The sequence below is a fragment of the Cherax quadricarinatus genome, chromosome 27, assembly GCF_038502225.1.
Source record: "Cherax quadricarinatus isolate ZL_2023a chromosome 27, ASM3850222v1, whole genome shotgun sequence".
Lineage (NCBI taxonomy): Eukaryota > Metazoa > Arthropoda > Malacostraca > Decapoda > Parastacidae > Cherax > Cherax quadricarinatus.
Genome location: NC_091318.1, coordinates 32,053,440 through 32,078,786, shown reverse-complemented (window position 1 = coordinate 32,078,786; position 25,347 = coordinate 32,053,440). Strand labels below are relative to the sequence as shown.

At 41.0% G+C, this 25,347-nt stretch overlaps 1 protein-coding gene across 1 annotated transcript in view; it reads right to left on the bottom strand.

Moving 5' to 3' along the window:
• The window catches only part of LOC128691012 (G-protein coupled receptor GRL101-like), a 605,305-nt gene that overhangs the window by 42,297 nt on the left and 537,661 nt on the right, over positions 1–25,347 (bottom strand). Inside the window, exons 20-22 of the mRNA XM_070089232.1 lie at positions 11,228–11,299; positions 10,564–10,635; positions 453–651 (exon numbers count right to left, since the gene is read on the bottom strand). Of these exons, the coding sequence (XP_069945333.1) occupies positions 453–651; positions 10,564–10,635; positions 11,228–11,299 (343 nt within the window). The remainder of the gene's footprint in view (positions 1–452; positions 652–10,563; positions 10,636–11,227; positions 11,300–25,347) is intronic.

Here is a 25,347-nt window from a genome sequence, read left to right as displayed (position 1 = left end):
GGTCCAGGGCAGGGTTGGTTGCGTTAGGTTAGGTTTGGTTAGGTTAGGCTAAGATAGGCTGGTCTAGGGCAGGGTTGGTTGCGTTAGGTTAGGTTTGGTTAGGTTAGGCTAGGATAGGCTGGTCTAGGGCAGGGTTGGTTGCGTTAGGTTAGGTTTGGTTAGGTTAGGCTAGGATAGGCTGGTCTAGGGCAGGGTTGGTTGCGTTAGGTTAGGTTTGGTTAGGTTAGGCTAGGATAGGCTGGTCTAGGGCAGGGTTGGTTGCTATAGGCAAAAGTAAGTTATTTTAGGTTGGTTAGATTAATTTCACAAGCTTATATAAACGTATAAGCAATTTTAAACATTACAGTTGTAACACAGGTGTGGCAAAGCGGTGGTTGAGTAGCATAACGAAACTGTCAAATCTGCAACAGTATTACTGGTAGCGCGAGAACACCTGGCAAGAGAGGACTCACCTTGTTCCCGCTGGAGTAGAGACTTCGCCAGATGATGACGAAGGAGTTGCCAAGGAGAGCAGTGAAGCCCAGGATCCAGATACACACCCGCAGCACCAGGTTGGACATGAGGTCCTCACACGAAGAGAACTCATCTGCTTCAGGTAGACACTTCTCCACGTGTCTTGCTAGACAACACAGCCTCCACTCATCCGTCTCCCTGAACACAAGTAAACTCGATAGTCTTTTACTAAACAGTGTTAAGTACAATACACAAATAACTCGCACATAGGAGAGAGGAGCTTACGACGACTCTTCGGTCCGACTTGGACCATTTACAAAGTCACACTAACATTACCTCTCTTCCTCCTTTCTTACTACCTCTCTTGTCCCGTCCCCTTATACTGGCCTATATAAACTCCCTGTACTCCTTTTTGTTAGTGTGACTTTGTAAATGGTCCAAGTTGGTCCGAAACGTCGTCGTAACCTCCTCTCTCCTATGTGCGGGTTATTTCTGTATTGTTCCAGTCACAGTATTGTGCCTTTTTTGTTATTTGTTATGTTAAGTACATAGAAGCGCCAGGCTGCACTATTCTATACGATATACTCAGTGGTCTGTCTCAGTATTCTATGACCAAGTGGTCCAGCTATAGGCCTGTGGGCCATACGTGGCCCACGGGTCAATTTATGGTGCTCCCAATGCACACTCATTCAAAAAGCGACTTGAAATAATTTGGGTGAGCTACAATATACACAACAGTCTCTGGCATTCTAGTGTGTGTCATGTATAAAGAGAAGTGAAATGGCAGTTTGATAAGTAAACCTGGAACTCTACTCGGGTTCTTGCATATACAAGCACTTGCTCACTTTGTGTGGGATGTGTCAGTGTTTGAACCCGTCGATCTGTCTCCAGTTCGGCTGATTCAAAAATACGGGGAAAAGTTAAAGTTAGTTAAAGTTACTGGCAAATGAATTAAAATACACTGAGTAATGTTCAGTGTGTTATCTTTAAAATGAGACTCAACATGAATAGAAAGATTCTTGTTTAACATGAAATGAGAAGATTTTATGTTGCTTGCAATTCTGCTAATATGTGAAATGCAACATTATTTGTAAGTGAAAATAATTACGTCCCACTAATAAGCAAAAATAAAACTATCACTGGTTTAGTAGAAATTTAGTATCTCTTATTCGTCAATACTTTTTTCCTGTTTACATTTATTATATTTAATTATATTTTTTCCACTCGTTTTAATGGAACTTGAAAGAGAAATTTACATATTCACTCCGGCCCAACTTTTGCACATCAGACAATAAAATAAAAATTCTTCTTGCTTTTTGAGCTCATAAATTGTTCTGTTTCAGCTTAGTGCAAAAGCTTCCAGGTTCTATAATAAAGGAATCTGTATATATCTTAACCTTGATATATGCTAGCATCACTAGTGTTATGTGGTCTTATATTCAATAAAGATGAAATTACCATTAGAAATTTTGAATGTATGTCCATTTGGCCTCTGATGTTGGACCACTCTCTTGTAAATGACATTATACAAACACCTGTTGTGTACGACTACACTCTCGTGTATGATAGTGGTAACACCCTGAGTGTGCTCCTACACCATACTATAATATGCAGTAGTTATAAGGCACGAACACCAGTACTGTGCAGCTTCACTATTCTAAATGGCAATTTTATAGTCTGAGCAGTTAGTGTAGCTGCTCTACTCTTCGTGATATTTTTCAACATAAAAACACGCAAAGTATACGGCTTCACTATTTTACATGTAAGTTGTGGGAATAAATGTAAGCCATATTTCTCTGTCACATTTCATCAGCAGACAAGAATGTACACTGAAAGGTGATGAATAAGACATGTGCAACAGCAGGCTTTTTCAGTCGAACAGAGGTGAGTTTCAATTAGCCTTATTACGTGATTAGTCCATTAACCTACATAGAAGGTATTCGGTCCCTCAGCTTTAATTCAAGGTGAACATTCCTAGCGTTAGCCTTAAGTAGATACATGTGTCTTATTCATCACCTTGTCGGTATTGTATACCTCTTATAATGTGGCAACGAGAGTTGTATGTGTCAATGTTTATACAAACGGTGGGCAAACTGCGGCTCCCGAATCTACTCTCTCCTGCTCCAGAGAAAATATTGCCTTTCACTACTATTTCTCCTTAAATATTAAATTAATAATCTATAGTAGTATAGTACGTACCAAAATTATAATATTATATATATATATATATATATATATATATATATATATATATATATATATATATATATATATATATATATATATATATATATATATATGTCGTGCCGAATATGTAAAACTGGTCAATTAGCAAGAACTCACTTAAAATTAAGTCCTTTCTAAAATTTTCTCTTATACGTTTAAAGATATATTTTTTTCATTAATGTTGATGTAAAAATTTATAATTTTGCACCAAAAGGAACTTAGAAACCTTACCTAACCTTATTATAACAAGAACAATTTATTTTAGCCTAACCCACCTAAATATATTTTATATTTGTTTACAATAATTTAATACTGAACAAACACAGTGAAATATATTTTTTTCGTTAGGTTCAGAACGATTTTGGCGAAATTACTGCATACACAAATTTTCACATGTCCTATATGGCAAGATGAGCGTTGCTATTTAAGCCAAGATAGCAAGTTCTGCCTATTCGGCACGACATATATATATATATATATATATATATATATATATATATATATATATATATATATATATATATATATATATATATATATATATATAACTACAAGTAATTCACATTATTTTTTCAAACATTTATGTACTTTATGTGCCCAAACTGATATTTAAACTCAATGAAAATACTCAAAACCTGTTTTAAACAAGTACGGTTTATGCAACTGGACTCTGTGCCACCACTCTTTTTGCAGTACACACAAGTTACTCGCTTGTAGCGGTAGCCTAACATAACTAGTGCAGTTCAGTGTAGATAAGTGCTTTTCTTATTAATAAATACTTAAGACTGATTTTAGTTAAAGTTATGAAACCCGGGTTTAATGACCGAGCAAAATAAAACGGAAATACGAACAAAAAAAAGAGAGCGTTTAACCAACAATGGGAAGATTTTATTTTTACTGTTAAGGGTGAACAGGTTGTGTACCTTATCTATCACACAGCCATCAGCCAGTAATTTAAAGCATCACAACGAACATAACCTTAAAAGGAATTGTATCTAAATTTCCTCCTTAATCAGAATTACGAAAAAAATAAGATCAAATTGTTGAAATCTAATTTAGTCATTCAATAAAATTGTCTATTTTCAACCTGTAAGCAAAGTGATTTGGCTACTGAAGCTAGAGAGTTTGCAAAAGCAAAGAATATTAGTGATGTGATTGCAATTCTCGCTCCAGAGAACTCTGAACTTAAATAGGCAATACAACAAATATTTATCTCCCGCCGCACTAAAGAGAGACGCATTTCTGAAATTAGTTCTACCATTGTATAAGAAGAACATAAGAAAGACGGAACACTGCAACAGGCCTACTGACCCATGCGGAGCAGGTCCATGTTCCCCCCCCCGGATAAGCCCAATGACCCACCCTCCCCGGATTAGCCCAGTGACCCACCCAGTCTGGTCACCTCCACTCAAGGATGGAGAACTGCACCAGACCCAGCAGCACAAGCTAGTCAGGTCCAACTCACACCCACCCAAACCCACTCATGTATTTATCTAACCTATTTTTAAAACTACACAACTTTTTAGTCTGAATAACTGTACTCGGGAGTTTGTTCCACTCATCCACAACTCTGTTACCAAACCAGTGCTTTCCTATATCTTTCCTGAATCTGAATTTTTCCAACTTGAAACCATTGCTGCGAGTCCTGTCTTGGCTGGAAATTTTCAGCACGCTATTTACATCCCTTTTATTTATTCTTGTTTTCCATTTATACACCTCGATCATATCCCCCCTAATTCTACCCCTTTCGAGAGAGTGCAGATTCAGGGCCCTTAGTCCATCCTCATATGGAAGATTTCTGATACATGGAATCGTCTTTTTCATCCTCCTCTGTACGTTTTCCAGAGCATTTATATCCATTCTGTAATACGGTGACCAGAACTGAGCAGCATAGTCTAAATGAGGCCTAACCAAGGATATATAGAGTTGAAGAACAACCTGAGGACTTCTATTAATTATACTTCTAGATGTAAAGCCAAGAATTCTGTTAGCTTTATTGCGAACACTAATGCACTGTTGTCTTGGTTTTAGATTACTGCTAACCAGAACTCCTAAATCCTTTTCGCAGTAAGTAGTATTAAGATCTACATTATTTAGTTTATATGTGGCATGGTTATTTAACTGTCCAACATTTAGAACTTTGCATTTGTCAATATTAAACTGCATCTGCCACTTCTCCGACCATTGCATCAGTCTTTTCAAATCATCCTGGAGTGCTCTAGTGTCCTCATTAGAATGAATTGGACGGCCTATTTTGATGTCATCAGCAAATTTGCTTATGTTGATATTTATTCCCTCATCTATGTCGTTTATGTAAATTGTGAACCTCCTCAAACACCTTAGTGAAAAAAGTTAGCAAATTTGTAAGACAGGAACGCCCCTTTGTAAAACCGTGTTGAGAATCATTAATCAATCTGTGCCTGTCAAGATGGCTACGAATTGCTTCGGCAATTATTGATTCCATAAATTTTCCCACTATGGAGGTAAGGCTTATTGGTCTATATTTCGAAGCCAAGGACCTGTCACCTGCCTTGTAAATAGGTATTACATTTGCCATTTTCCACTTATCAGGCACTATGCCAGTTTGTAGTGATGTTAAAAAGATTAGCCAAAGGTATGCTAAGTTCCTCTTTACATTCCTTTAACACCCTTGCAAACAGTTCATCAGGGCCTAGGGATTTGTTAGGTTTTAGTTTCTCTATTTGTCTGAGGACCATGTCACTAGTTGCCGCAATCGTGCATAGTTTATTATCCTGTTCTACATAATCTATTATTTCAGGAATATCGCTAGTATTTTCCTGGGTGAAAACTGAGAGGAAGTAGGTATTGAGAATTTCCTTATCACTGTCAGTGATCTGACCAGAGTTACTCTTAAGTGGGCCAGTCTTGTCCCTAATCTTACTTCTGTATACCTGAAAGGACCCTTTTGGGTTAGTCTTTGAATCCCTTGCGACCTTAGCCTCATAATCCCTTTTTACTTTTCTTATTCCTTTCTTTATTTCTCTCTTTAATTGAATATATTGATTTCTTAACTGCCCATCCCCTCTTTTGATACGCCTATATATGCCTCTCTTTTGACCAATGAGATGTTTTAATCTACTGTTCATCCATTTGGGATAATTTTTGTTAGATCTAATTTCCCTACTCGGAACAAAAGTTGTCTGGGCAGCTAGAACTATGCTCTGAAAAACGTCATATTGGCAACCAAGATCACCTACGTGACCCATAGTCAGGACATCCCAATTTAGCCTACCTAGGTAATTTTTCAGTCCCATGAAGTCGGCCAAGCGAAAATCTGGGACAGAGATTTGATTGCAGTTATCTGGGTAATTCCATGATATATTGAAACTAAGTGATTTGTGATCACTTTCCCCAAGCTCATCATTAACCTCAAGATTATTAATTAGTGAATCTTTGTTGCCAAGAACCAAGTCAAGCAGATTGCTTCCTCTAGTTGGTTCTGTCACAACCTGTTCTAAAAAGCAATCCTGAACCGTATCAAGAAAGTCACTAGACTCAAGATTTCCTGACATATTGCTCCAATCAATTTGTCTAAAGTTAAAATCTCCCATTATCACAACATTTTCATAACTATATGCCTTATGAATTTCGCCCCATAACAGCTTACTGCACTCCCTATCAAGGTTTGGGGGCCTATAAATCACACCCAAAACTAATATGTCACGTCCCTCGAGAAATTGTAGCCAAACAGATTCTGTGTTCAATGGTTCTAATCTTATATCATGTCTAAGACAGCAATTTAAATTTACTCTGACATACATCGCCACTCCAGCACCCTTGCTGTTAACCCTATCAGTGTGGAATAGTTTATAACCCTGTATGTTGCATTCAGAAGGCATTTCTCTATCTTTCAGGTTGAACCAGGTCTCTGTTATACCAATAATATCTATATTACCTGCACTTGCAAGTAATCTTAGCTCATCTATCTTATTTCTTAGACTCCTACTATTTGTATAGTAAACCTTAAGCGAGCTAGTCACTCGTTGCCCTCTAATATCTTTGTTTGTTTGTTGATCAATTGATTTGCCATTACTAGCAACTTTATTTTGAATATTGTCTTTTAAACATATCCCTGAGGTATCCCGGTAATAAATGCTGTTTTTAACCCTAATGCTGCAACATGATTGTTTCCCACAAACACCCATACCTCAATAATTTATCAGTTTAAATTCCTAGACAAGTCATCAATTACCCTCTCAATTGAATTGGCTAACGTAACCACTCCATCCCCAGAGAGATGAACCCCATCCCTTGCATACATATCACGTTTGCCAAAGAATAGGTCCCAGTTATCAATGAATGGGATTGCAAGTTCCTTGCTGTACCTGTCTAGCCAGCAATTTATACCAATTGCCCTAGACATCACTGCAGAGTGATTTGAAAAGTTGCGTTGCTTTCAGCTTAACATTGGATGTATCTACTGACATTCAGGATATCCCTCAGTTATATTTGTTCGCTGTTATAAATGATGGAGAAGAAAAAGAAGAATTCTTAAACCTGATAAGCTTAAAGGAAACCATAAAAGGTATTGATATAAAAAAATCACTTAACAAAATTTTATTAAGTATTCAACTATCATTGCATAAACTTGTTACCGTTGCAATAGATGAAGCACCAGCTATGGTAATTCAAAACATTGGCCTAGTTGGGCAATTGTCACATGATCTCACTTACCGTGAATGTCTCTTTATCCATTGTATCATCCACCTTGAGCATTTAGTAAACAAACACTTCGAGTTCAGCAGTGTCATAAATTAGGTTATAGAAATTGTTAATTTCATTCGGACAAGTGCAAAAATACACCGTGAATTTAGAAATTTGATTGAGGAGCTGGAGATTGAAGACAAGGCAGCTGTCAACTACCAATCATTTAAATACGTTTGTTCCTCTTTTTGAACCAATCGTTACTTTCATGAAGGAAAAGAAAAAAAATACCTACAACTAGAAGATAACGAATTGGTACAGAATCTGTTGTTCGTTACAGATTTAATACATCTTCAATATTAAAATCTGGCGCTTCAAGGCAAGAACAAAGTTATTACAGAACTTGCCCAATCAGATTTCAATTTTCAAAGTAAAATAAAGCTTACCAAAGAGATCTGACAACAAAGAAATCTGACAACAAAGAGATCTATTGACAACAAAGAACTCTGACCACTTCTTCGGTCTTAAATTAAGAATAACTGTTTTTCCTGATGTTGAAATTAAAGCAGAACGGCAGAAACTTACAAACAATTTATAATGATTCTGAGGACAGGTTTGAGAAACTGACAAAATTAAAACAATGCTTTGAATTTCTTGTGAATCCTTCAGTGATTGATGTCTTAAATGATGGATGTCCTGTTGTTGCACCTTTTGCCACAGAAGTTGCAGAAGTAGAAACAGAGCTTACTGAGCTGCAGGAAGACGTGGGTTTGAAGCTAGTACATAAAAACTTATCTCTTACTAACTTTTGGAAGCAAATCCCAGAAGCAAAGTATCCTAATCTTCAGAAAACTGGCTTCCGACTTACTACTGTGAATGTCTCTTCTCTGTATTGAAATTTATCTAGTCAAAATATAGTGCTATCCTCACTTACATTCTCCTCACTGTGCATCTTACAGTTAGCTTTTAAACTATTAACTGCAAAGATGAAGACTCATTCAAAGTCTTCAACGATCAGAGATTAAAGATATTTTGCTTTGTGATGAATGGTTTTGAAAACCGACAAGTTGAAGAATTGAGACACTTATGCAACACATGGGAATCTTTATTGAAGAAACGTTTCACCACACAGTGGCTTCATCAGTCCAATACAAAGTAGAAATGGGTAAGGCGAGGAGAAGTTTGAGGTAATCAGTCCCTCAACCTGGAATCGATGTGTTCAGTCCATCACTCTTGTAGGAAGTGCAGCATAGGGCCAGAGAGGTGGCTTATATACTGCAGTGATATGAGGTGAAGCAGGAGGAGGCGGGATCACAGTGGGACCTGCCACTAGTGTAAATAGGTCGTCGTCCAAAGGTTAGGCAAGCGTTGAAGTCTTTGTACCAAGATCCCATGATGTTGCAGTGTCTGACAGATGTGATGAATGGTTTTGGACGACCACCTACTTACACTAGTGGCAGGTCCCACTGTGATCCCGCCTCCTCCTGCTTCACCTCATCTCACTGCAGTATATAAGCCACCTCTCTGGCCCCATGCTGCATTTCCTACAAGAGTGATGGACTGAACACATCGATTCCAGGTTGAGGGACTGATTACCTCAAACTTCTACTCTCCTTACCCATTTCTACTTTGTATTGGACTGATGAAGCCACTGTGTGGCGAAAAGTTTCTCGTTTCTTCAGTAAAGATCCCCATGTGTTGCATAAGTGTCTCAGTTCTTCATATTCTGCTTTATTGAATAGGAATACAATTTAGTTGTATTTTTTATTATTTTTAAATATAATTTTAAAATAATATTTACTGTGGTTCTTAAATATTCTAAAATGCATGAAAAGTTATAAATGTGGTTCTGCTTTCCCAAGACCTTGCCCACTCCTGGTATATACACTCAGAGACACAAGCAATCAGGAATACTACTTTAATCCCTAAAATATGGATGTTACATGCAGCTTTAATGACCCTGTATTATACAGGTGTTAAACTCAGTTGACCAACTCAGCCATCACAAGATGAAAACCGTCAGCATGGGCTGGGACACTTAAAGGGGCGCGTCAGTTCCCTTGTTTTCTAATGAGTTATTTTCCCCCCCTAAAATCTACCTTGTTCATAATTATTATCGCATTTGCTTTGCTTTCTTAAGGTGAAGTCCAGGATCTTTCCTTAATTCATGGTATAACTTAACAAATCTTTGAGGACAATTGTGTTGCAGAGATCTGATTTTTTTTAAAGCTCAGAACTCTGCAACACAATTGTCCTCAAAGATTTGTTAAGTTATACCATGAATTAAGGAAAGATCCTGGACTTCACCTTACGAAAGCAAACAAAGCAAATACGATAGTAATTATGGTCACGGTAGATTATGTGACGATATAGTCAAGCATTCCATAATAGGTTCAATAATTACGAGCGTAATATACGTAGTGTGGGACTGGTGGAGATTCTGAATTTTTGGGGTGGGAGAAGGGAAGATACTCACAAGTGTGGGAGTCTTAGATGTGCGGAAGGAAGGGAGGAAGACTTGTGGAGGGGAAAAGAAGATACTCAAGTTTGCTGGGCACCGAACCAGAAGTTCAGTGTTTGTTAGCTTGTCTGCTAACAAACACTAAAGCTCTTTCTCTTAGTAATAAATGCAATAAATTTTCCATATAGCTTCATAATAGACTTAAAACAATCTGCATCATTTTAAATCTAAGTGAAACTAAACGAAGTTAAAAATCAGCTTCTAAATGATCACAGAGCATACCACAAACACATGAAACTCGGGCATAATCATCTGAATATGGAAAGACGAGGTCAGACACTCACGTCCTACAAACCTGATGCATTTTACCGCTTGTGAATATGGCCCGCAACATTTCTCATTACCCAAGATGAGACATGAAGAAAAAGGTCTTATTCCGGATTTTTATCTCCAGAGAGTTGCCAGTGTACGAGTAACAAAGAAAGCCAATCGTTGGGGATTAATATAAATGGGGTTACATTTAGGTCTTTCTCCAGAATACGGCGGCAATAGTCAACTAACTCCAGTGTAACAAGGTAGCAGGACTTGGAAAATGTGTTACCATCTTCCTCGCTCGGGGCTCGCCCCGTGACTTTCAGATGGGATTCGTCCAGGTCTCTCGCAGAGCAGTGGTAACGCCACTGCTCTGCGAGAGACCTGAAGTAGTCTGCTACATAGTGAAGATGATAAAACATGTCAGTTACGTAGCAAATACTCACAGATGATGGAGTCTTGGGATGTGATGGAAAAGCTGTTTACTGAAAGTCACAATTGTGTTGTGAGTTAAGTCCCTGTTGAAGAGAAGACACGAGAGATGAATATGTAACAAATATTTCGTTTTAGAAGAACACACTACATGAAACGTTAAAATGGTAAAAATAAATCTTTTTTAAAATTTGTACAGAATTTATTATTATTCTCATATATAAATGCATCATCAGAAAGAAGTGATTTATAAGCAAATAATTATACTGAGAAGAATTAGGAAACAAACCAAGTACATTTAGCCAAACTCCTGGAACCGGCCAACCTGCAGACACCTCAGTTCCAGTATTGTCAGATGATAAAAAAAAAACACTTCGTTATGTGGATGCATTAAAATATGAAAATATGACTCTCGAATTCCGAGAATGATCTTGCACTGTATCTATAATATATGAGTGTGTATGTGTGTGTGTGTATATATATATATATATATATATATATATATATATATATATATATATATATATATATATATATATATATATATATATATATATTTGTGTGTTTGTGAGTGTGAGAGAGAGAGAGAGAGAGAGAGAGAGAGAGAGAGACAGACGGACAGACTGACAGAGACAGACAGACAGACAGACAGACTGACAGAGAGATGACGTAACTTACAGTTTCTTAAGGTGGCGTAGGCCAGTGAAGGCTGCGTCGTCCAGTAGAGCCAGCTGGTTGTGAGAGAGAGACCTGCAATGATACCATCCATGATTATTGTATGTTACACATACAGACACACACACAAAGACACACAGACACACACACACATCAATGGGAGAGCCAACAAAATGATCTAAGCCATAGAGTAGTGGAAGAATTCGTGGAACTCATTGCGTTCAAAGAGACCAAGCAAAGAGAAGCAATAAAAAAAATCATTTTCTGAAAAAAATAAATAGAAGAGAGCAAAAAATGGTGGTCACCAGAGTGCACTAGTCCAGAAGTGTTGATGGTGTGGTCACCAGAGTGCACTAGTCCAGAAGTGTTGGTGGTGTGGTCACCAGAGTGCACTAGTCCAGAAGTGTTGGTGGTGTGGTCACCAGAGTGCACTAGTCCAGAAGTGTTGGTGGTGTGGTCACCAGAGTGCAATAGTCCAGAAGTGTTGGTGGTGTGGTCACCAGAGTGCACTAGTCCAGAAGTGTTGGTGGTGTGGTCACCAGAGTGCACTAGTCAGAAGTGTTGGTGGTGTGGTCACCAGAGTGCACTAGTCCAGAAGTGTTGGTGGTGTGGTCACCAGAGTGCACTAGTCCAGAAGTGTTGGTGGTGTGGTCACCAGAGTGCACTAGTCCAGAAGTGTTGGTGGTGTGGTCACCAGAGTGCACTAGTCCAGAAGTGTTGGTGGTGTGGTCACCAGAGTGCACTAGTCCAGAAGTGTTGGTGGTGTGGTCACCAGAGTGCAATAGTCTAGAGTGCACTAGTGTGTTGGTGGTGTGGTCACCAGAGTGCACTAGTCCAGTGGCGGTGATGAGGTCACCAGAGTGCACTAGTCCAGAAGTGTTGGTGGTGTGGTCACCAGAGTGCACTAGTCCAGAGGTGGTTGTGGTGTGGTCACCAGAGTGCACTAGCCCAGATGAGGTGGTGTGGTCATCAGAGTGCACTAGTCCAGAAGTGTTGGTGGTGTGGTCACCAGAGTGCACTAGTCCAGAGGTGGTTGTGGTGTGGTCACCAGAGTGCACTAGTCAAGAGGTGGTTGTGGTGTGGTCACCAGAGTGCACTAGTCCAGAAGTGTTGGTGGTGTGGTCACCAGAGTGCACTAGTCCAGAAGTGTTGGTGGTGTGGTCACCAGAGTGCACTAGTCCAGAGGTGGTTGTGGTGTGGTCACCAGAGTGCACTAGTCAAGAGGAGGTTGTGGTGTGGTCACCAGAGTGCACTAGTCCAGAGGTGGTTGTGGTGTGGTCACCAGAGTGCACTAGTCCAGAGGTGGTGGTGTGGTCACCAGAGTGCACTAGTCCAGAAGTGTTGGTGGTGTGGTCACCAGAGAGCACTAGTCCAGAAGTGTTGGTGGTGTGGTCACCAGAGTGCACTAGTCCAGAAGTGGTTGTGGTGTGGTCACCAGAGTGCACTAATCCAGAGGTGGTGGAGTGGTCATCAGAGTGCACTAGTCCAGAAGTGTTGGTGGTGTGGTCACCAGAGTGCACTAGTCCAGAATTGTTGGAGGTGTGGTCACCAGAGTTCACTAGTCCATAAGTGGTTGTGGTGTGGTCACCAGAGTGCACTAGTCCAGAGGTGGTGGTGTGGTCATCAGAGTGCACTAGTCCAGAAGTGTTGGTGGTGTGGTCACCAGAGTGCACTAGTCCAGAGGTGGTTGTGGTGTGGTCACCAGAGTGCACTAGTCCAGAGGTGGTTGTGGTGTGGTCACCAGAGTGCACTAGTCCAGAAGTGTTGGTGGTGTGGTCACAAGAGTGTACTAGTCCAGAAGTGTGGTGTCGTCACTAGAGTGCACTAGTCCAGAGGTGGTGGTGGTGTGGTCACCAGAGTGCACCAGTCCAGAGGTGGTGGTGGTGTGGTCACCAGAGTGCACTAGTCCAGAGGTGGTGGTGGTGTGGTCACCAGAGTGCACTAGTCCAGAAGTTGTGGTGGTGTGGTCACCAGAGTACACTAGTCCAGAAGTGATGGTCATCCTCTGTTATTTAAATATTGTAAGAGCATGTGTTCATCACTTAATATTATAGCGCGAAAGTCCCCGTTTATAGCTAAAATAGAGACTTTCGGCGTTATATTATTATCTGTTAATATATGAAAAATACCATGGTATTATCGCTATTATCGTAATTATCACTATTATTTTACTATTATGGTTAGGTAGGATTTCTTGTGTATATAGAGTTTAAGTCTCGGAACCATCCGGTGAATTGTTCAATTGTTTATGTCCTGCTGGCTGACGTGGCTCAGCTGATCCAACCTGACGACACGTCAACAGACTGGCAAGTAGTCAGTCTGATCCCTCCTCTAGCCCTGACAACTGATCGTATATTGGCTCTTACGGTGTACAGTTTGAATGGTTTTGAGAATTGGACTCTAGAGCTGACTCACTTTGTTCCTCATTACTTTGAAAGACTCTTTTGATATTTATATTCTTGGTCAGTTTAGTCATCCATAGATACTTTACGGCCAGATTCAAAGGTCTTGTTAAATCTTGTACCTTTTGTATTTTGAGTCTACAATCTTGTTAAGAAAGAGACGTAAATATTAATGAGGACTTAGATACAGGAAGAATAATTAAACTTCCTTATTAACATGACATTTCCATGATTTTGAACTAAATGTATATGGTAAATTTTATTGTACAAAGTATTAAGTTAAATTAACTACAAAGAGAAGATAAAGTATTGTATTTAAATACTTTAATAAATTTGAATATTATTCTATGGAGTTTCCCAGTTGAAATTATTTCCCCTAGACTAAAATACCTTTAAATAACTCTGATCCAAAAATCTTGTTGCATAAGAAATAAATGGTAACAGGCCACATTCTGAAGTTATTTAAAAAATTTCTTATTCGAAACAAATGGGGTACCCGTCCGGGATCTCTGTTGTTCTAAGACATTGATCAAAAGAACAATATTAAAGTTATATACTGGGAATTTATCTTTAGTTAATTTCAAAATATTGATCATGAAAGATCACATTAAAGAGTTATTTGAAGATTTAACATTGTCAAAGCTCGTAAATTGGGAGTGCCATACGATAGATATTACACAGCCAATACCGTAAGGGCAATAATTAGAAACAAATTGTTTCTAGGGGCTTCTAACCATCATGTAGCAGGAGATTCTGACTCTGAAAGTTTAGTTTCTCAAGTAAGCTACCAGTCGAGAGATGAAGTATTGCAGGGTGCAGCCGCTGTTCGGCATTCGCCCGTTACTGAAGGAATTCCTATTAATGGTCAGCCTGGCCCTCACCAAGGTGCACGTCCAAAGGAATATCCACATGCCGCCAGTTCAATTCCCTCATTTTCGATACCATCGGGGCATATTTCTCAAAGTCAGTTTGAGAAATTAGAGAGACTATTTATTTTACAGACTGCTCAAATTGAGGCTCAGAGTAAATTAAATGAAGAAGACTTTCAAAGGGAAACGCTCCGCTATATAAGACAGCAACAACAAGATAAAGTGAGAGACAGATGTACTGAATCCTCAAATGATTCTTTCAATATACAAAAAGCTGCATCTATGGTTCCAAGATTTAATGACGGAGATTTAGATACTTATTTTGAAGTCTTTGAGAATCAAGCACGTGCTATGCGCTGGCCCCGACAACACTGGGCAACCTTATTACATACTTCGTTGTCTGGTAAAGCTCAAAGTTGTACGGCTACGTTACCTTTTGAGAAATATGTGGATTATGATTCCGTTAAGAAGGCTATCCTAAAGGCTTATGATCTCCTCCCAGTAAGTTATCAAAAAACCTTTAGAGCATTAAAACGCCAGCCAACTCAGTCGTATGTGGATTTTCCTCGTGAAAAGAAAATCGCTTTTGAGAGATGGTGTAGAGCTTCTAACTGTAAATCTATGGAAAGTCTTTCCTAATTGATCCTGCATGAGGATTTCTATAATAATTTACCAGAAGACTTGCATAGGTATTTGATTAGTTGCCCCATAGTAAATTTACTAGAAACAGCCTCGCTCGCCGATAATTATGAAATATCTCAACAATTGATTGGCGAAACAAAAAGTAAGGAAACGGTGACTAAATATGCCCCTAAGAAAGGACGATCCAATCTTACAGAGATGCGTCGCATACAGAATCCTTACCAGACCTCCTATGATGCCTCCACGCCCATTAATAATAAATTTAGATCTAACTCTAGGAAAAGTTCAAAACCACTAAGGCACTTATTGTAATAAGAAAGGGCATTTAAGGAAATACTGTTATTGGCTAGAGAGGGATACCAGGAACGAGCGACTTCGTTTCCCAACTCAGGTAATATCTTCATCGACAACTCAAAAGAAACTGAACCCTAGTACCGAACAAGGTCCAACAGAACGAATCAGTAGACATTCTAGATGACTCAATGCTAGAGCTGTTTCAGAAAAAGATATTCACTCAGTCATGAGTCCCTACTTTGCTAAAGTGAAAGTTGGAATAGACGAGACTCAATTAGTTGAAATTAATTCCTTCCGTGATACTGGAAGTTATTTAACATTGTTGAAGCAGGACATACTTCCCGTAAGTGATATGACTCGCACAAAGCTAGATGTCTTATTAGAAGCCTATGGAGGCGCCATTATAAGAGTGCCTCTTCACAGGATATACATCCAAACACCAACCTATACTGGCTTTGTGTCGGTAGGTATATCCAGTGAAACTTTTCCTATTCAGGGCGTTGACTTACTCATAGGCAATGATCTAGACTATCCAGGTATAAGCCGAGAGCCTCTAGTTATTGATAATTCTACTGACATTAACTATGCCATAGAAGCTCGAAAAGAGGCTCCTACCTTATTTCCTCTCAATGTTATAACTAGAGCAATGTCTAGAGCGCCTCAAAATCTTTTATCAACTGAAGTCCTAAGTGAAGGCGAAGATTTAGGTCTCGATTTATTGTTCAGTCGATCCTTACAACCCGGATCTTCAAATCTGAAATATTCTATGATCGGCCCTTTTCAAGATTTCGATATTAAAATGCTATCGAAAGAAGATTTAATAAGGGATCAGTTCCTTGATCCATCCCTAGAGAAATTACGAGAGATAGTTATTACAGAAGACGACGCCCAAGACCTGGACAAATGTTACTATCTTGCTGATGGTATATTAATGAGAAAGGAAAAGTCTCTTTTGTCTTCCGACGATCATCTGGCTACCAGCAAACTTCTAGTAGTGCTACCTAGCACCTTTAGAGAATTGGCCATTAGTTTCGCCCACCATAGTCCCATGGGAGGACATTTGGGAGTAAAGAAAACGCTGGGAAAAATAGCCAAGCATTTTCACTGGCCCAGAATGAAGGAGACTGTGGAAAGCTATCTAAAAGGTTGTCAAGTCTGTCAAGTGACCGGCAAACCTTCGCACACACCTCCACCAGCTCCCCTCATTCCGATTCCCGTCAGTGGTGAGCCCTTCTCACGCCTGATAATAGATTGTGTTGGTCCGTTACCCAAGACTAAACAAGGGAATCAATATCTGTTTACCATTATGGATGTCGTTACTCGATATCCAGAGGCTATCCCTTTGAAAAAAATTAATTCTCGCATCATTGTTCGAGCTTTGCAAAAAAAAATTCTCACAGGTGGGGATTCCCCGAATAATTCAATCAGATCAAGGTTCAAATTTTACCTCTAAGATGTTTCGCGATGCCTTATCTCGCCTCGGAATTAAGTCCGTATTTTCTGTTGCTTATTACCCTCAGTCGCAAGGAGCCCTCGAACGATTTCATCAAACATTAAAATCAATGATGAGAGCGTACTGCGAGCAGTTTTCCAGAGATTGGGACGAAGGAATACCATTCCTCTTGTTCGCCTTAAGGGAAAGCGAACAAGAAAGCACTGGGTTTAGTCCATTTGAATTAATTTACGGACACCAAGTACGCGGCCCCCTCGCCGTACTAAAAGATTCATGGACCGGAAAATCAGAACCCTCGTTTAAAACAACTCCAACTCTAATGCAAAAGCCTTTGTCACAACTGAGGGAATTAGCCTAAAAAAACTTAGCTAAGGCCCAATCCAAGATGAAGCATTGTTATGACAAACACACACGCTCTCGTTTCTTCAGACCAGGTGACAGTGTGATGGCACAGAAATTCTTACCTGGACACGCTCTGCAACCTAGATACGAAGGTCCTTTGGAAGTGATTGAGCGGCTCAATGAGGTAAATTATGTACTACAAACTCCAGGAAAGAGAAAAGCAAAACGTACTTATCACATAAACCAACTTAAGGCTTACCACTCTAGTATCGTACCAGTTTCGACAGTTCTTCCTTTAGCTGAAACTGAAAATGTAAGTCTGCCCAGCATCTCTAAAGCGATAGAAGTACGTTTAAAAAATTCAGAGACATTGCAATCTCTTGATACCTTTCTTATGGACCTTGATTTGAAGAAAGCCAAAGATATCAAAGACTTGATATTAAGTTATGAGGTCTTATTCGATGACGTCCCTAGGTGTTGTACATTGGGAATTCACGACATAGATGTACAAGGAGCAAAGCCTTGCAAACAGTCACCTTATAGGGCAAGTCCACTCAAACAGGAAACATTAAACAAAGAAGTAGAATTTTTGTTGTCCCATGGACTCATAGAACGGAGTAAAAGTCCGTGGGCCTCGCCCTGTACATTAGTTCACAAGCCTGATGAAACTTCTAGAATGTGCACTGATTATCGTAAGGTTAATGCTCTCACAGTAACAGATGGTTTCCCACTACCCCGTATTGATGATCTAATAGACAGAGTATCAGGAGCCGCCTATGTTACCCGCCTGGATATATTAAGGGGCTATTACCAAGTGCCTCTTACCCAGCAAGCCCAAGAAATATCCGCATTTACTATACAAGGAGGATTATTCAATTATCGTGTTATGCCCTTCGGGTTGTGTAACGCGGCCTCTACCTTTCAGCGCCTGATGAACCTGCTGACCAATGATTTAGAAGGAGTGGATGCATATCTAGATGATCTTGCTATATATAGCAATGAGTGGGAGCAACATTTAATTCGCCTGGAAACCTTATTTAAGAAGTTAGAGAAGTACAACTTCACCATAAATTTAGAGAATTGTCAGTTTGGACAAGCCAAGATTAAGTACCTCGGTTTTTGTATAGGTCAGGGCGAGGTACGTCCTGTTGATGTAAAAGTTAGGGCCATTGCCGAGTTTCCTATCCCTCAAGATAGAAAGTCTATGCAGAGGTTCCTTGGAATGACTGGTTATTATCGACGTTTCTGTCCTAATTTTTCTCAGGTTGCATCTCCTCTTACTGAGTTAACCAGTAGTAAGATGAAGTTTTGCTGGACGAAAGATTGTGAGATAGCTTTTAATCGGTTGAAGCGGTTGCTTTCTTCATCACCCGTATTGAAAAGTCCTGACTTGAATCAACCCTTCTATTTACACATCGATGCCAGCGGTTATGCCGTGGGGGCTGTGTTACTTCAGAAATCCCCCTCTACTGATATTTTGCATCCTATATCTTATTTTTCTTCAAAGTTGAAACGTCACCAAAAGAATTACGCCACTGTAGAGAAAGAAGCTCTTGCCCTAGTAATATCTTTGGAACATTTTGACATTTATCTGGGAACCTCCCCCCATAAAATTATGGTATTTTCTGATCACATCCCTTTAATTTATATTAATTCTATGAAATCAAAGAACACCCGGATCCTCAGGTGGGCTCTGAGGATCCAACCTTATCTGATTAGTATTCAACACTTAAGTGGATCCCTTAACATAATTGTTGATGCCCTTTCTCGCCCCTAAAAAAAAAATGTATACCTTAAAATGTAAAGTAAAGTAATGAGTACTCTCAGAGCCTAATTTATATATATATATTATATATTTTTGTTAATAATTTTCTTTTATATTGACAGAATGACTATGAAAGCCGTTTCGTTGATGGGACGAAGTATTAAGTACACATGGATGACCCTGACAGTCATGTCCGAGACTCCTATTCTCGAATTGTGATGGAAGCCACTCCAGATAGTTCTTCTGGCCATTGTTCCAAAAGCTCATCCTCTGGCAAATAACCATGCTGTTCGAGTTCTTGCTTCTCCATTCTTCCGTCGTACTACTTGCCTTATTTACCAAGAGGACGCTTACTATAAAGGAGATATTACCAAGGGCGCTTGCAAACTCCCTACTGCGACCTATTGTCGTGCGGGGGGGGGGAAGTGTTATATCTTTGAAATTGGTCATCCTCTGTTATTTAAATATTGTAAGAGCATGTGTTCATCATTTAATATTATAGCGCGAAAGTCCCCATTTATAGCTAAAATAGAGACTTTAGGCGTTATATTATTATCTGTTAATATATGAAAAATACCATGGTATTATCGCTATTATCGTAATTATCACTATTATTTTACTATTACCGTTAGGTAGGATTTCTTGTGTATATAGAGTTTAAGTCTCGGAACCATCCGGTGAATTGTTCAATTGTTTATGTCCGGCTGGCTGACGTGGCTCAGCTGATCCAACCTGACGACACGTCAACAGACTGCCAAGTAGTCAGTCTGCTCCCTCCTCTAGCCCTGACAACTGATCGTATATTGGCTCTTACGGTGTACAGTTTGAATGGTTTTGAGAATTGGACTCTAGAGCTGACTCACTTTGTTCCTCATTACTTTGAAAGAATCTTTTGATATTTATATTCTTGGTCAATTCAGTAATCCATAGATACTTTACGGCCAGATTCAAAGGTCTTGTTAAATCTTGTACCTTTTGTATTTTGAGTCTATAGTATTGTTAAGAAAGAGACATAAATATTAATGAGGACTTAGATACAGGAAGAATAATTAAACTTCCTTATTAATATGACATTTCCATGATTTTGAACTAAATGTATATGGTAAATTTTATTGTACAAAGTATTAAGTTAAATTAACTACAAAGAGAAGATAAAGTATTGTATTTAAATACTTTAATAAATTTGAATATTATTCTATGGAGTTTCCCAGTTGAAATTATTTCCCCTAGACTAAAATACCTTTAAATAACTCTGATCCAAAAATCTTGTTGCATAAGAAATAAATGGTAACAGGCCACATTCTGAAGTTCTTTAAAAAATTTCTTATTCGCAACATTGGTCACCAGAGTACACTAGTCCAGAGGTATTGGTGGTGTGGTCACCAGAGTACACTAGTCCAGAAGTGTTGGTGGTGTGGTCACCAGAATACACTAGTCCATAGGTGGTGGTGGTGTGGTCACCAGAGTACACTAGTCCAGAGGTGGTGGTTGTGTGGTCACCAGAGTACACTAGTCCAGAGGTGGTAGTTGTGTGGTCACCTGAGTACACTACTCCAGAGGTGGTGGTTGTGTGGTCACCAGAGTACACTAGTCCAGAGGTGGTGGTTGTGTGGTCGCCAGAGTACACTAGTCCAGAGGTTGTGGTTGTGTGGTCACCAGAGTACACTAGTTCAGAGGTGGTGGTTGTGTGGTCGCCAGAGTACACTAGTCCAGAGGTGGTGGTTGTGTGGTCACCAGAGTACATTGGTCCAGAGATGGTGGTTGTGTGGTCACCAAAGTACACTAGTCCAGAGGTGGAGGTTGTGTGGTCACCAGAGTACACTAGTCCAGAGGTGGTGGTTGTGTGGTTACCAGAGTACACTAGCCCTGAAGTGTAGGTGGTGTGGTCACCAGAGTGCACTAGTCCAGAAGTGTTGGTGGTGTGGTCACCAGAGTGCACTAGTCCAGAGGTGGTGGTTGTGTGGTCACAATAGTACACTAGTCCAGAGGTGGTGGTTGTGTGGTTACCAGAGTACACTAGTCCAGAAGTGTTGGTGGTGTGGTCACCAGAGTGCACTAGTCCAGAAGTGTTGATGGTGTGGTCACCAGAGTGCACTAGTCCAGAGGTGGTGGTGGTGTGGTCACCAGAGTGCACTAGTCCAGAGGTGGTGGTGATGTGGTCACCAGAGTGCACTAGTCCAGAAGTGTGGTGTGGTCACCAGAGTGCACTAGTCCAGAGGTGGTGGTGGTGTGGTCACCAGAGTACACTAGTCCAGAAGTGTTGGTGGTGTGGTCACCAGAGTACACTAGTCCAGAGGTATTGGTGGTGTGGTCGCCAGAGTACACTAGTCCAGAAGTGTTGGTGGTGTGGTCACCAGAATTCACTAGTCCAGAGGTGGTGGTGGTGTGGTCACCAGGGTACACTAGTCGAGATGTGGTGGTTGTGTGGTCACCAGAGTACACTAGTCCAGAGGTGGTAGCTGTGTGGTCACCTGAGTACACTAGTCCAGAAGTGGTGGTTGTGTGGTCACCAGAGTGCACTAGTCCAGAGGTGGTGGTGGTGTGGTCACCAGAGTGCACTAGTCCAGAAGTGTGGTTTGGTCACCAGAGTGCACTAGTCCAGAGGTGGTGGTGGTGTGGTCACCAGAGTGCACTAGTCCAGAGGTGGTAGCTGTGTGGTCACCTGAGTACACTAGTCCAGAGGTGGTGGTTGTGTGGTCACCAGAGTACACTAGTCCAGAAGTGGTGGTTGTGTGGTCACCAGAGTACACTAGTCCAGAGGTGGTGGTTGTGTGGTCACCAGAGTAGACTAGTCCAGAAGTGGTGGTTGTGTGGTTACCAGAGTATACTAGTCCAGAGGTGGTGGTTGTGTGGTCACCAGAGTACACTAGTCCATAGGTGTTGGTTGTGTGGTCACCAGAGTACACTAGTCCAGAGGTGGTGGTGGTGTGGTCACCAGAGTACACTAGTCCAGAGGTGGTGGTGGTGTGGTCACCAGAGTACACTAGTCCATAGGTGGTGGTGGTGTGGTCACCAGAGTACACTAATTCAGAGGTGGTGGAGGTGTGGTCACCAGAGTACACTAGTCCAGAAGTGGTGGTGGTGTGGTCACCAGAGTGCACTAGTCCAGAAGTGGTGGTTGTGTGGTCACCAGAGTGCACTAGTCCAGAAGTGGTGGTTGTGTGGTCACCAGAGTGCACTAGTCCGGAAGTGGTGGTGGTGTGGTCACCAGAGTGCACTAGTCCAGAAGTGTTGGTGGTGTGGTCACCAGAGTGCACTAGTCCAGAAGTGATATTGGTGTGATCAGAGTGCACTGGTCCTGAAAATGTGGTGGTGCGATCACTAGAGTGCACTAGTCCAGAAGTAGTATGCCTACAAAGTGTTTCGGAGGTCAACGCCACAGAGGCCTAGGCCTCGCAGTGGATGAGAGCCTGAATAATCAGGCTGTTACTGCTGGCTTCACGCAAACCGACGTACGAACTAATGCCCCCCTGGTCAGGAACTGACACTAGGTGCTCGTCCAGCTTCCTCTTGAAGACCGCCAGGGGTCTATTAGTAATCCCTCTTATGTATGCTGGGTGGCAACTGAACAATTTTGGGCCCCTGACACTTACTGTGTTGTGTCTTAATATAGTAAAGGCGCCCCTGCTTTTCATTTGGGGAATGTTGCCTAGCCTGCCAAGTCTTTTGCTTTCTAGGGAATGATTTCGGTGTGCAGATTTGGGACTAATTGCTCTAGGATTTTTCAATGTATGTTATGATATATCTTTCTCGCCTGCGTTCCAAGGAATACAGGCTAAAACACTTCAACTATTCCAAGTAACTTATGTGCTTTATTGTGCAGTAAGTGTATTCTATATATTCACCAGTTCTGCAATTTCGCCTGCCTTGAAAGAGGCCTCCAGTGTACACTGTACACTAAAGGCCCCTGGCTAAGCGTGCCTAGTTGTGAAGGTTTTCATTATATTTTTTATCATTATCTTAGCAAATGTGGTAGAGACATTGTTGTGATCTTTGAAAGTGAGATTGTCAGGTGGTGGTGTTTTCCATACCCCGGAGCACCAGGATTGTGATAAATTATTCATCAAATCCGGCCACACGCGGCGCACTTTCAGGCCACAGATATTTATAGAGTCTGGCGCTCAAGGGTATGGAAAACCCCGCTTAGCTTCGGCTAGTAGCCCATACTTATCTGGGATCTGGCTGTGGCTGTATCGCGTACTTTGATGCACTGTAAGTTCAAATTCTGCCGTGAACTTAGAGATTACACACACACACGCACACACACACACAAAAGCGAAGAGGCTTCTGAGTGAGCTAGATACCTCAAAAGAAATGGGGCTGGATAACATCTCCCCATGGGTCCTGAGAGAGGGAGCAGAGGCACTATGTGTACCCCTAACAACAATATTCAAAACATCTATTGAAACAGGGAGATTGCCTGAAGCATGGAAGACAGCAAATGTATTCATAGTTGTTAAAAAAGGAGACAGACATGAAGCACTAAACTACAGACCAGTGTCACTGACATGTATAGTATGCAAAGTCATGGAGAAGATTATCAGGAGAAGAGTGGTGGAACACCTAGAAAGGAAGGATCTCATGAACAGCAGCCAACATGGTTTTAGGGACGGGAAATCCTGTTTCACAAACCTACTGGAGTTCTATGACAGAGTGACAGCAGTAAGACAAGAGAGAGAGGGGTGGGTAGGTTGCATTTTCTTGGACTGTAAGAAGGCGTTTGACACAGTTCCACACAAAAGATTAGTGCAAAAACTGGAGGACCAAGCAGGGATGACAGGGAAGGCACTACAATGGATCAGGGAATACTTGTCAGGAAGACAGCAGCGAGCCATGGTACGTGGCGAGGTGTCAAAGTGGGCACCTGTGACAAGTGGGGTCCCACAGGGGTCAGTCCTAGGACCAGTGCTGTTTCTGGTATTTGTGAACGACATGATGGAAGGAATAGTCTTCGAAGTGTCACTGTTTGCAGATCATGTGAAGTTGATGAGAAGAATTCATTCGGACGAAGACCAGGCAGAACTACAAAGGGATCTGGACATACTGAAGACCTGGTCGAGCAATCGGTTCCTGGAGTTCAACCCCACCAAGTGCAAAGTCTTGAAGACTGGGGAAGGGCAAAGAAGACCGCAGACGGAGTACAGTCTAGGGGGCCAGAGACTACAAACCTCACTCAAGGAAAAAGATCTTGGGGTGAGTATAACACCAGGCACATCGCCTGAAGTGCACATCAACCAAATAACTGCTGCAGCATATGGGCGCCTAGCAAACCTCAGAACAGCATTCCGATATCTTAATAAGGAATCATTCAGGACCCTGTACACCGTGTACATTAGGCCCATATTGGAGTATGCGGCACCAGTTTGGAACCCATACCTAGTCAAGCACGTAAAGAAACTAGAGGAAGTGCAAAAGTTTGCAACAAGACTAGTCCCAGAGCTAAGGGGTATGTCCTACGAGGAGAGGTTAAGGGAAATCGACCTGACGACACTGGAGGACAGGAGAGATAGGGGAGACCTGATAACGACACAAAAAATATTGAGAGGAATTGACACGGTGGACAAAGACAGGATGTTCATGAGATGGGACACAGCAACAAGGGGACAGACACAGTTGGAAGTTGAAAACACAGATGAGCCACAGGGATGTTAGGAAGTATTTCTACAGCCACAGAGTAGTCAGGAAGTGGAATAGTTTGGGAAGCGATGTAGTGGAGGCAGGATCCATACGTAGCTTTAAGCAGAGGTATGATAAAGCTCACGGTTCAGGGAGTGTGACCTAGTAGCGACCAGTGAAGAGGCGGGGCCAGCAGCTATGACCGGACCCCTGCAACCACAACTAGGTGAGTGCAACTGGGTGGGTACACACACACACACACACACACACACACACACACACACACACACACACACACACACGCGCGCGCATACACACACACACATACACACAAATATATATAGTATATATGTATATATATATATATATATATATATATATATATATATATATATATATATATATATACATATTTGTGTGTATGTGTGTGTGTGTCCCATATATATATATATATCATCAGACAATATCTTGGAAGCAATTAAAGCAACAGGTACCAGGACACTCACACATATTCCCTAAGCAGCCCGTCCACACGCAGCTGGGAAACTTACAGTCCTCCTGAAAAAAGTAATCGATGGTTCCACTATCTTAAATTCTCCACCAACCATCAAGGCATGGCACAACTTGCTACTTTTTGGCAATGTCTGCTTAGCTGTGCCGGAAAGAAGGGGAAAGAGGCTAGCCTCAATGATAATTAAATCCTTAAGAGATTTTCCTAGAGCTGATAACCTCATTCGCCT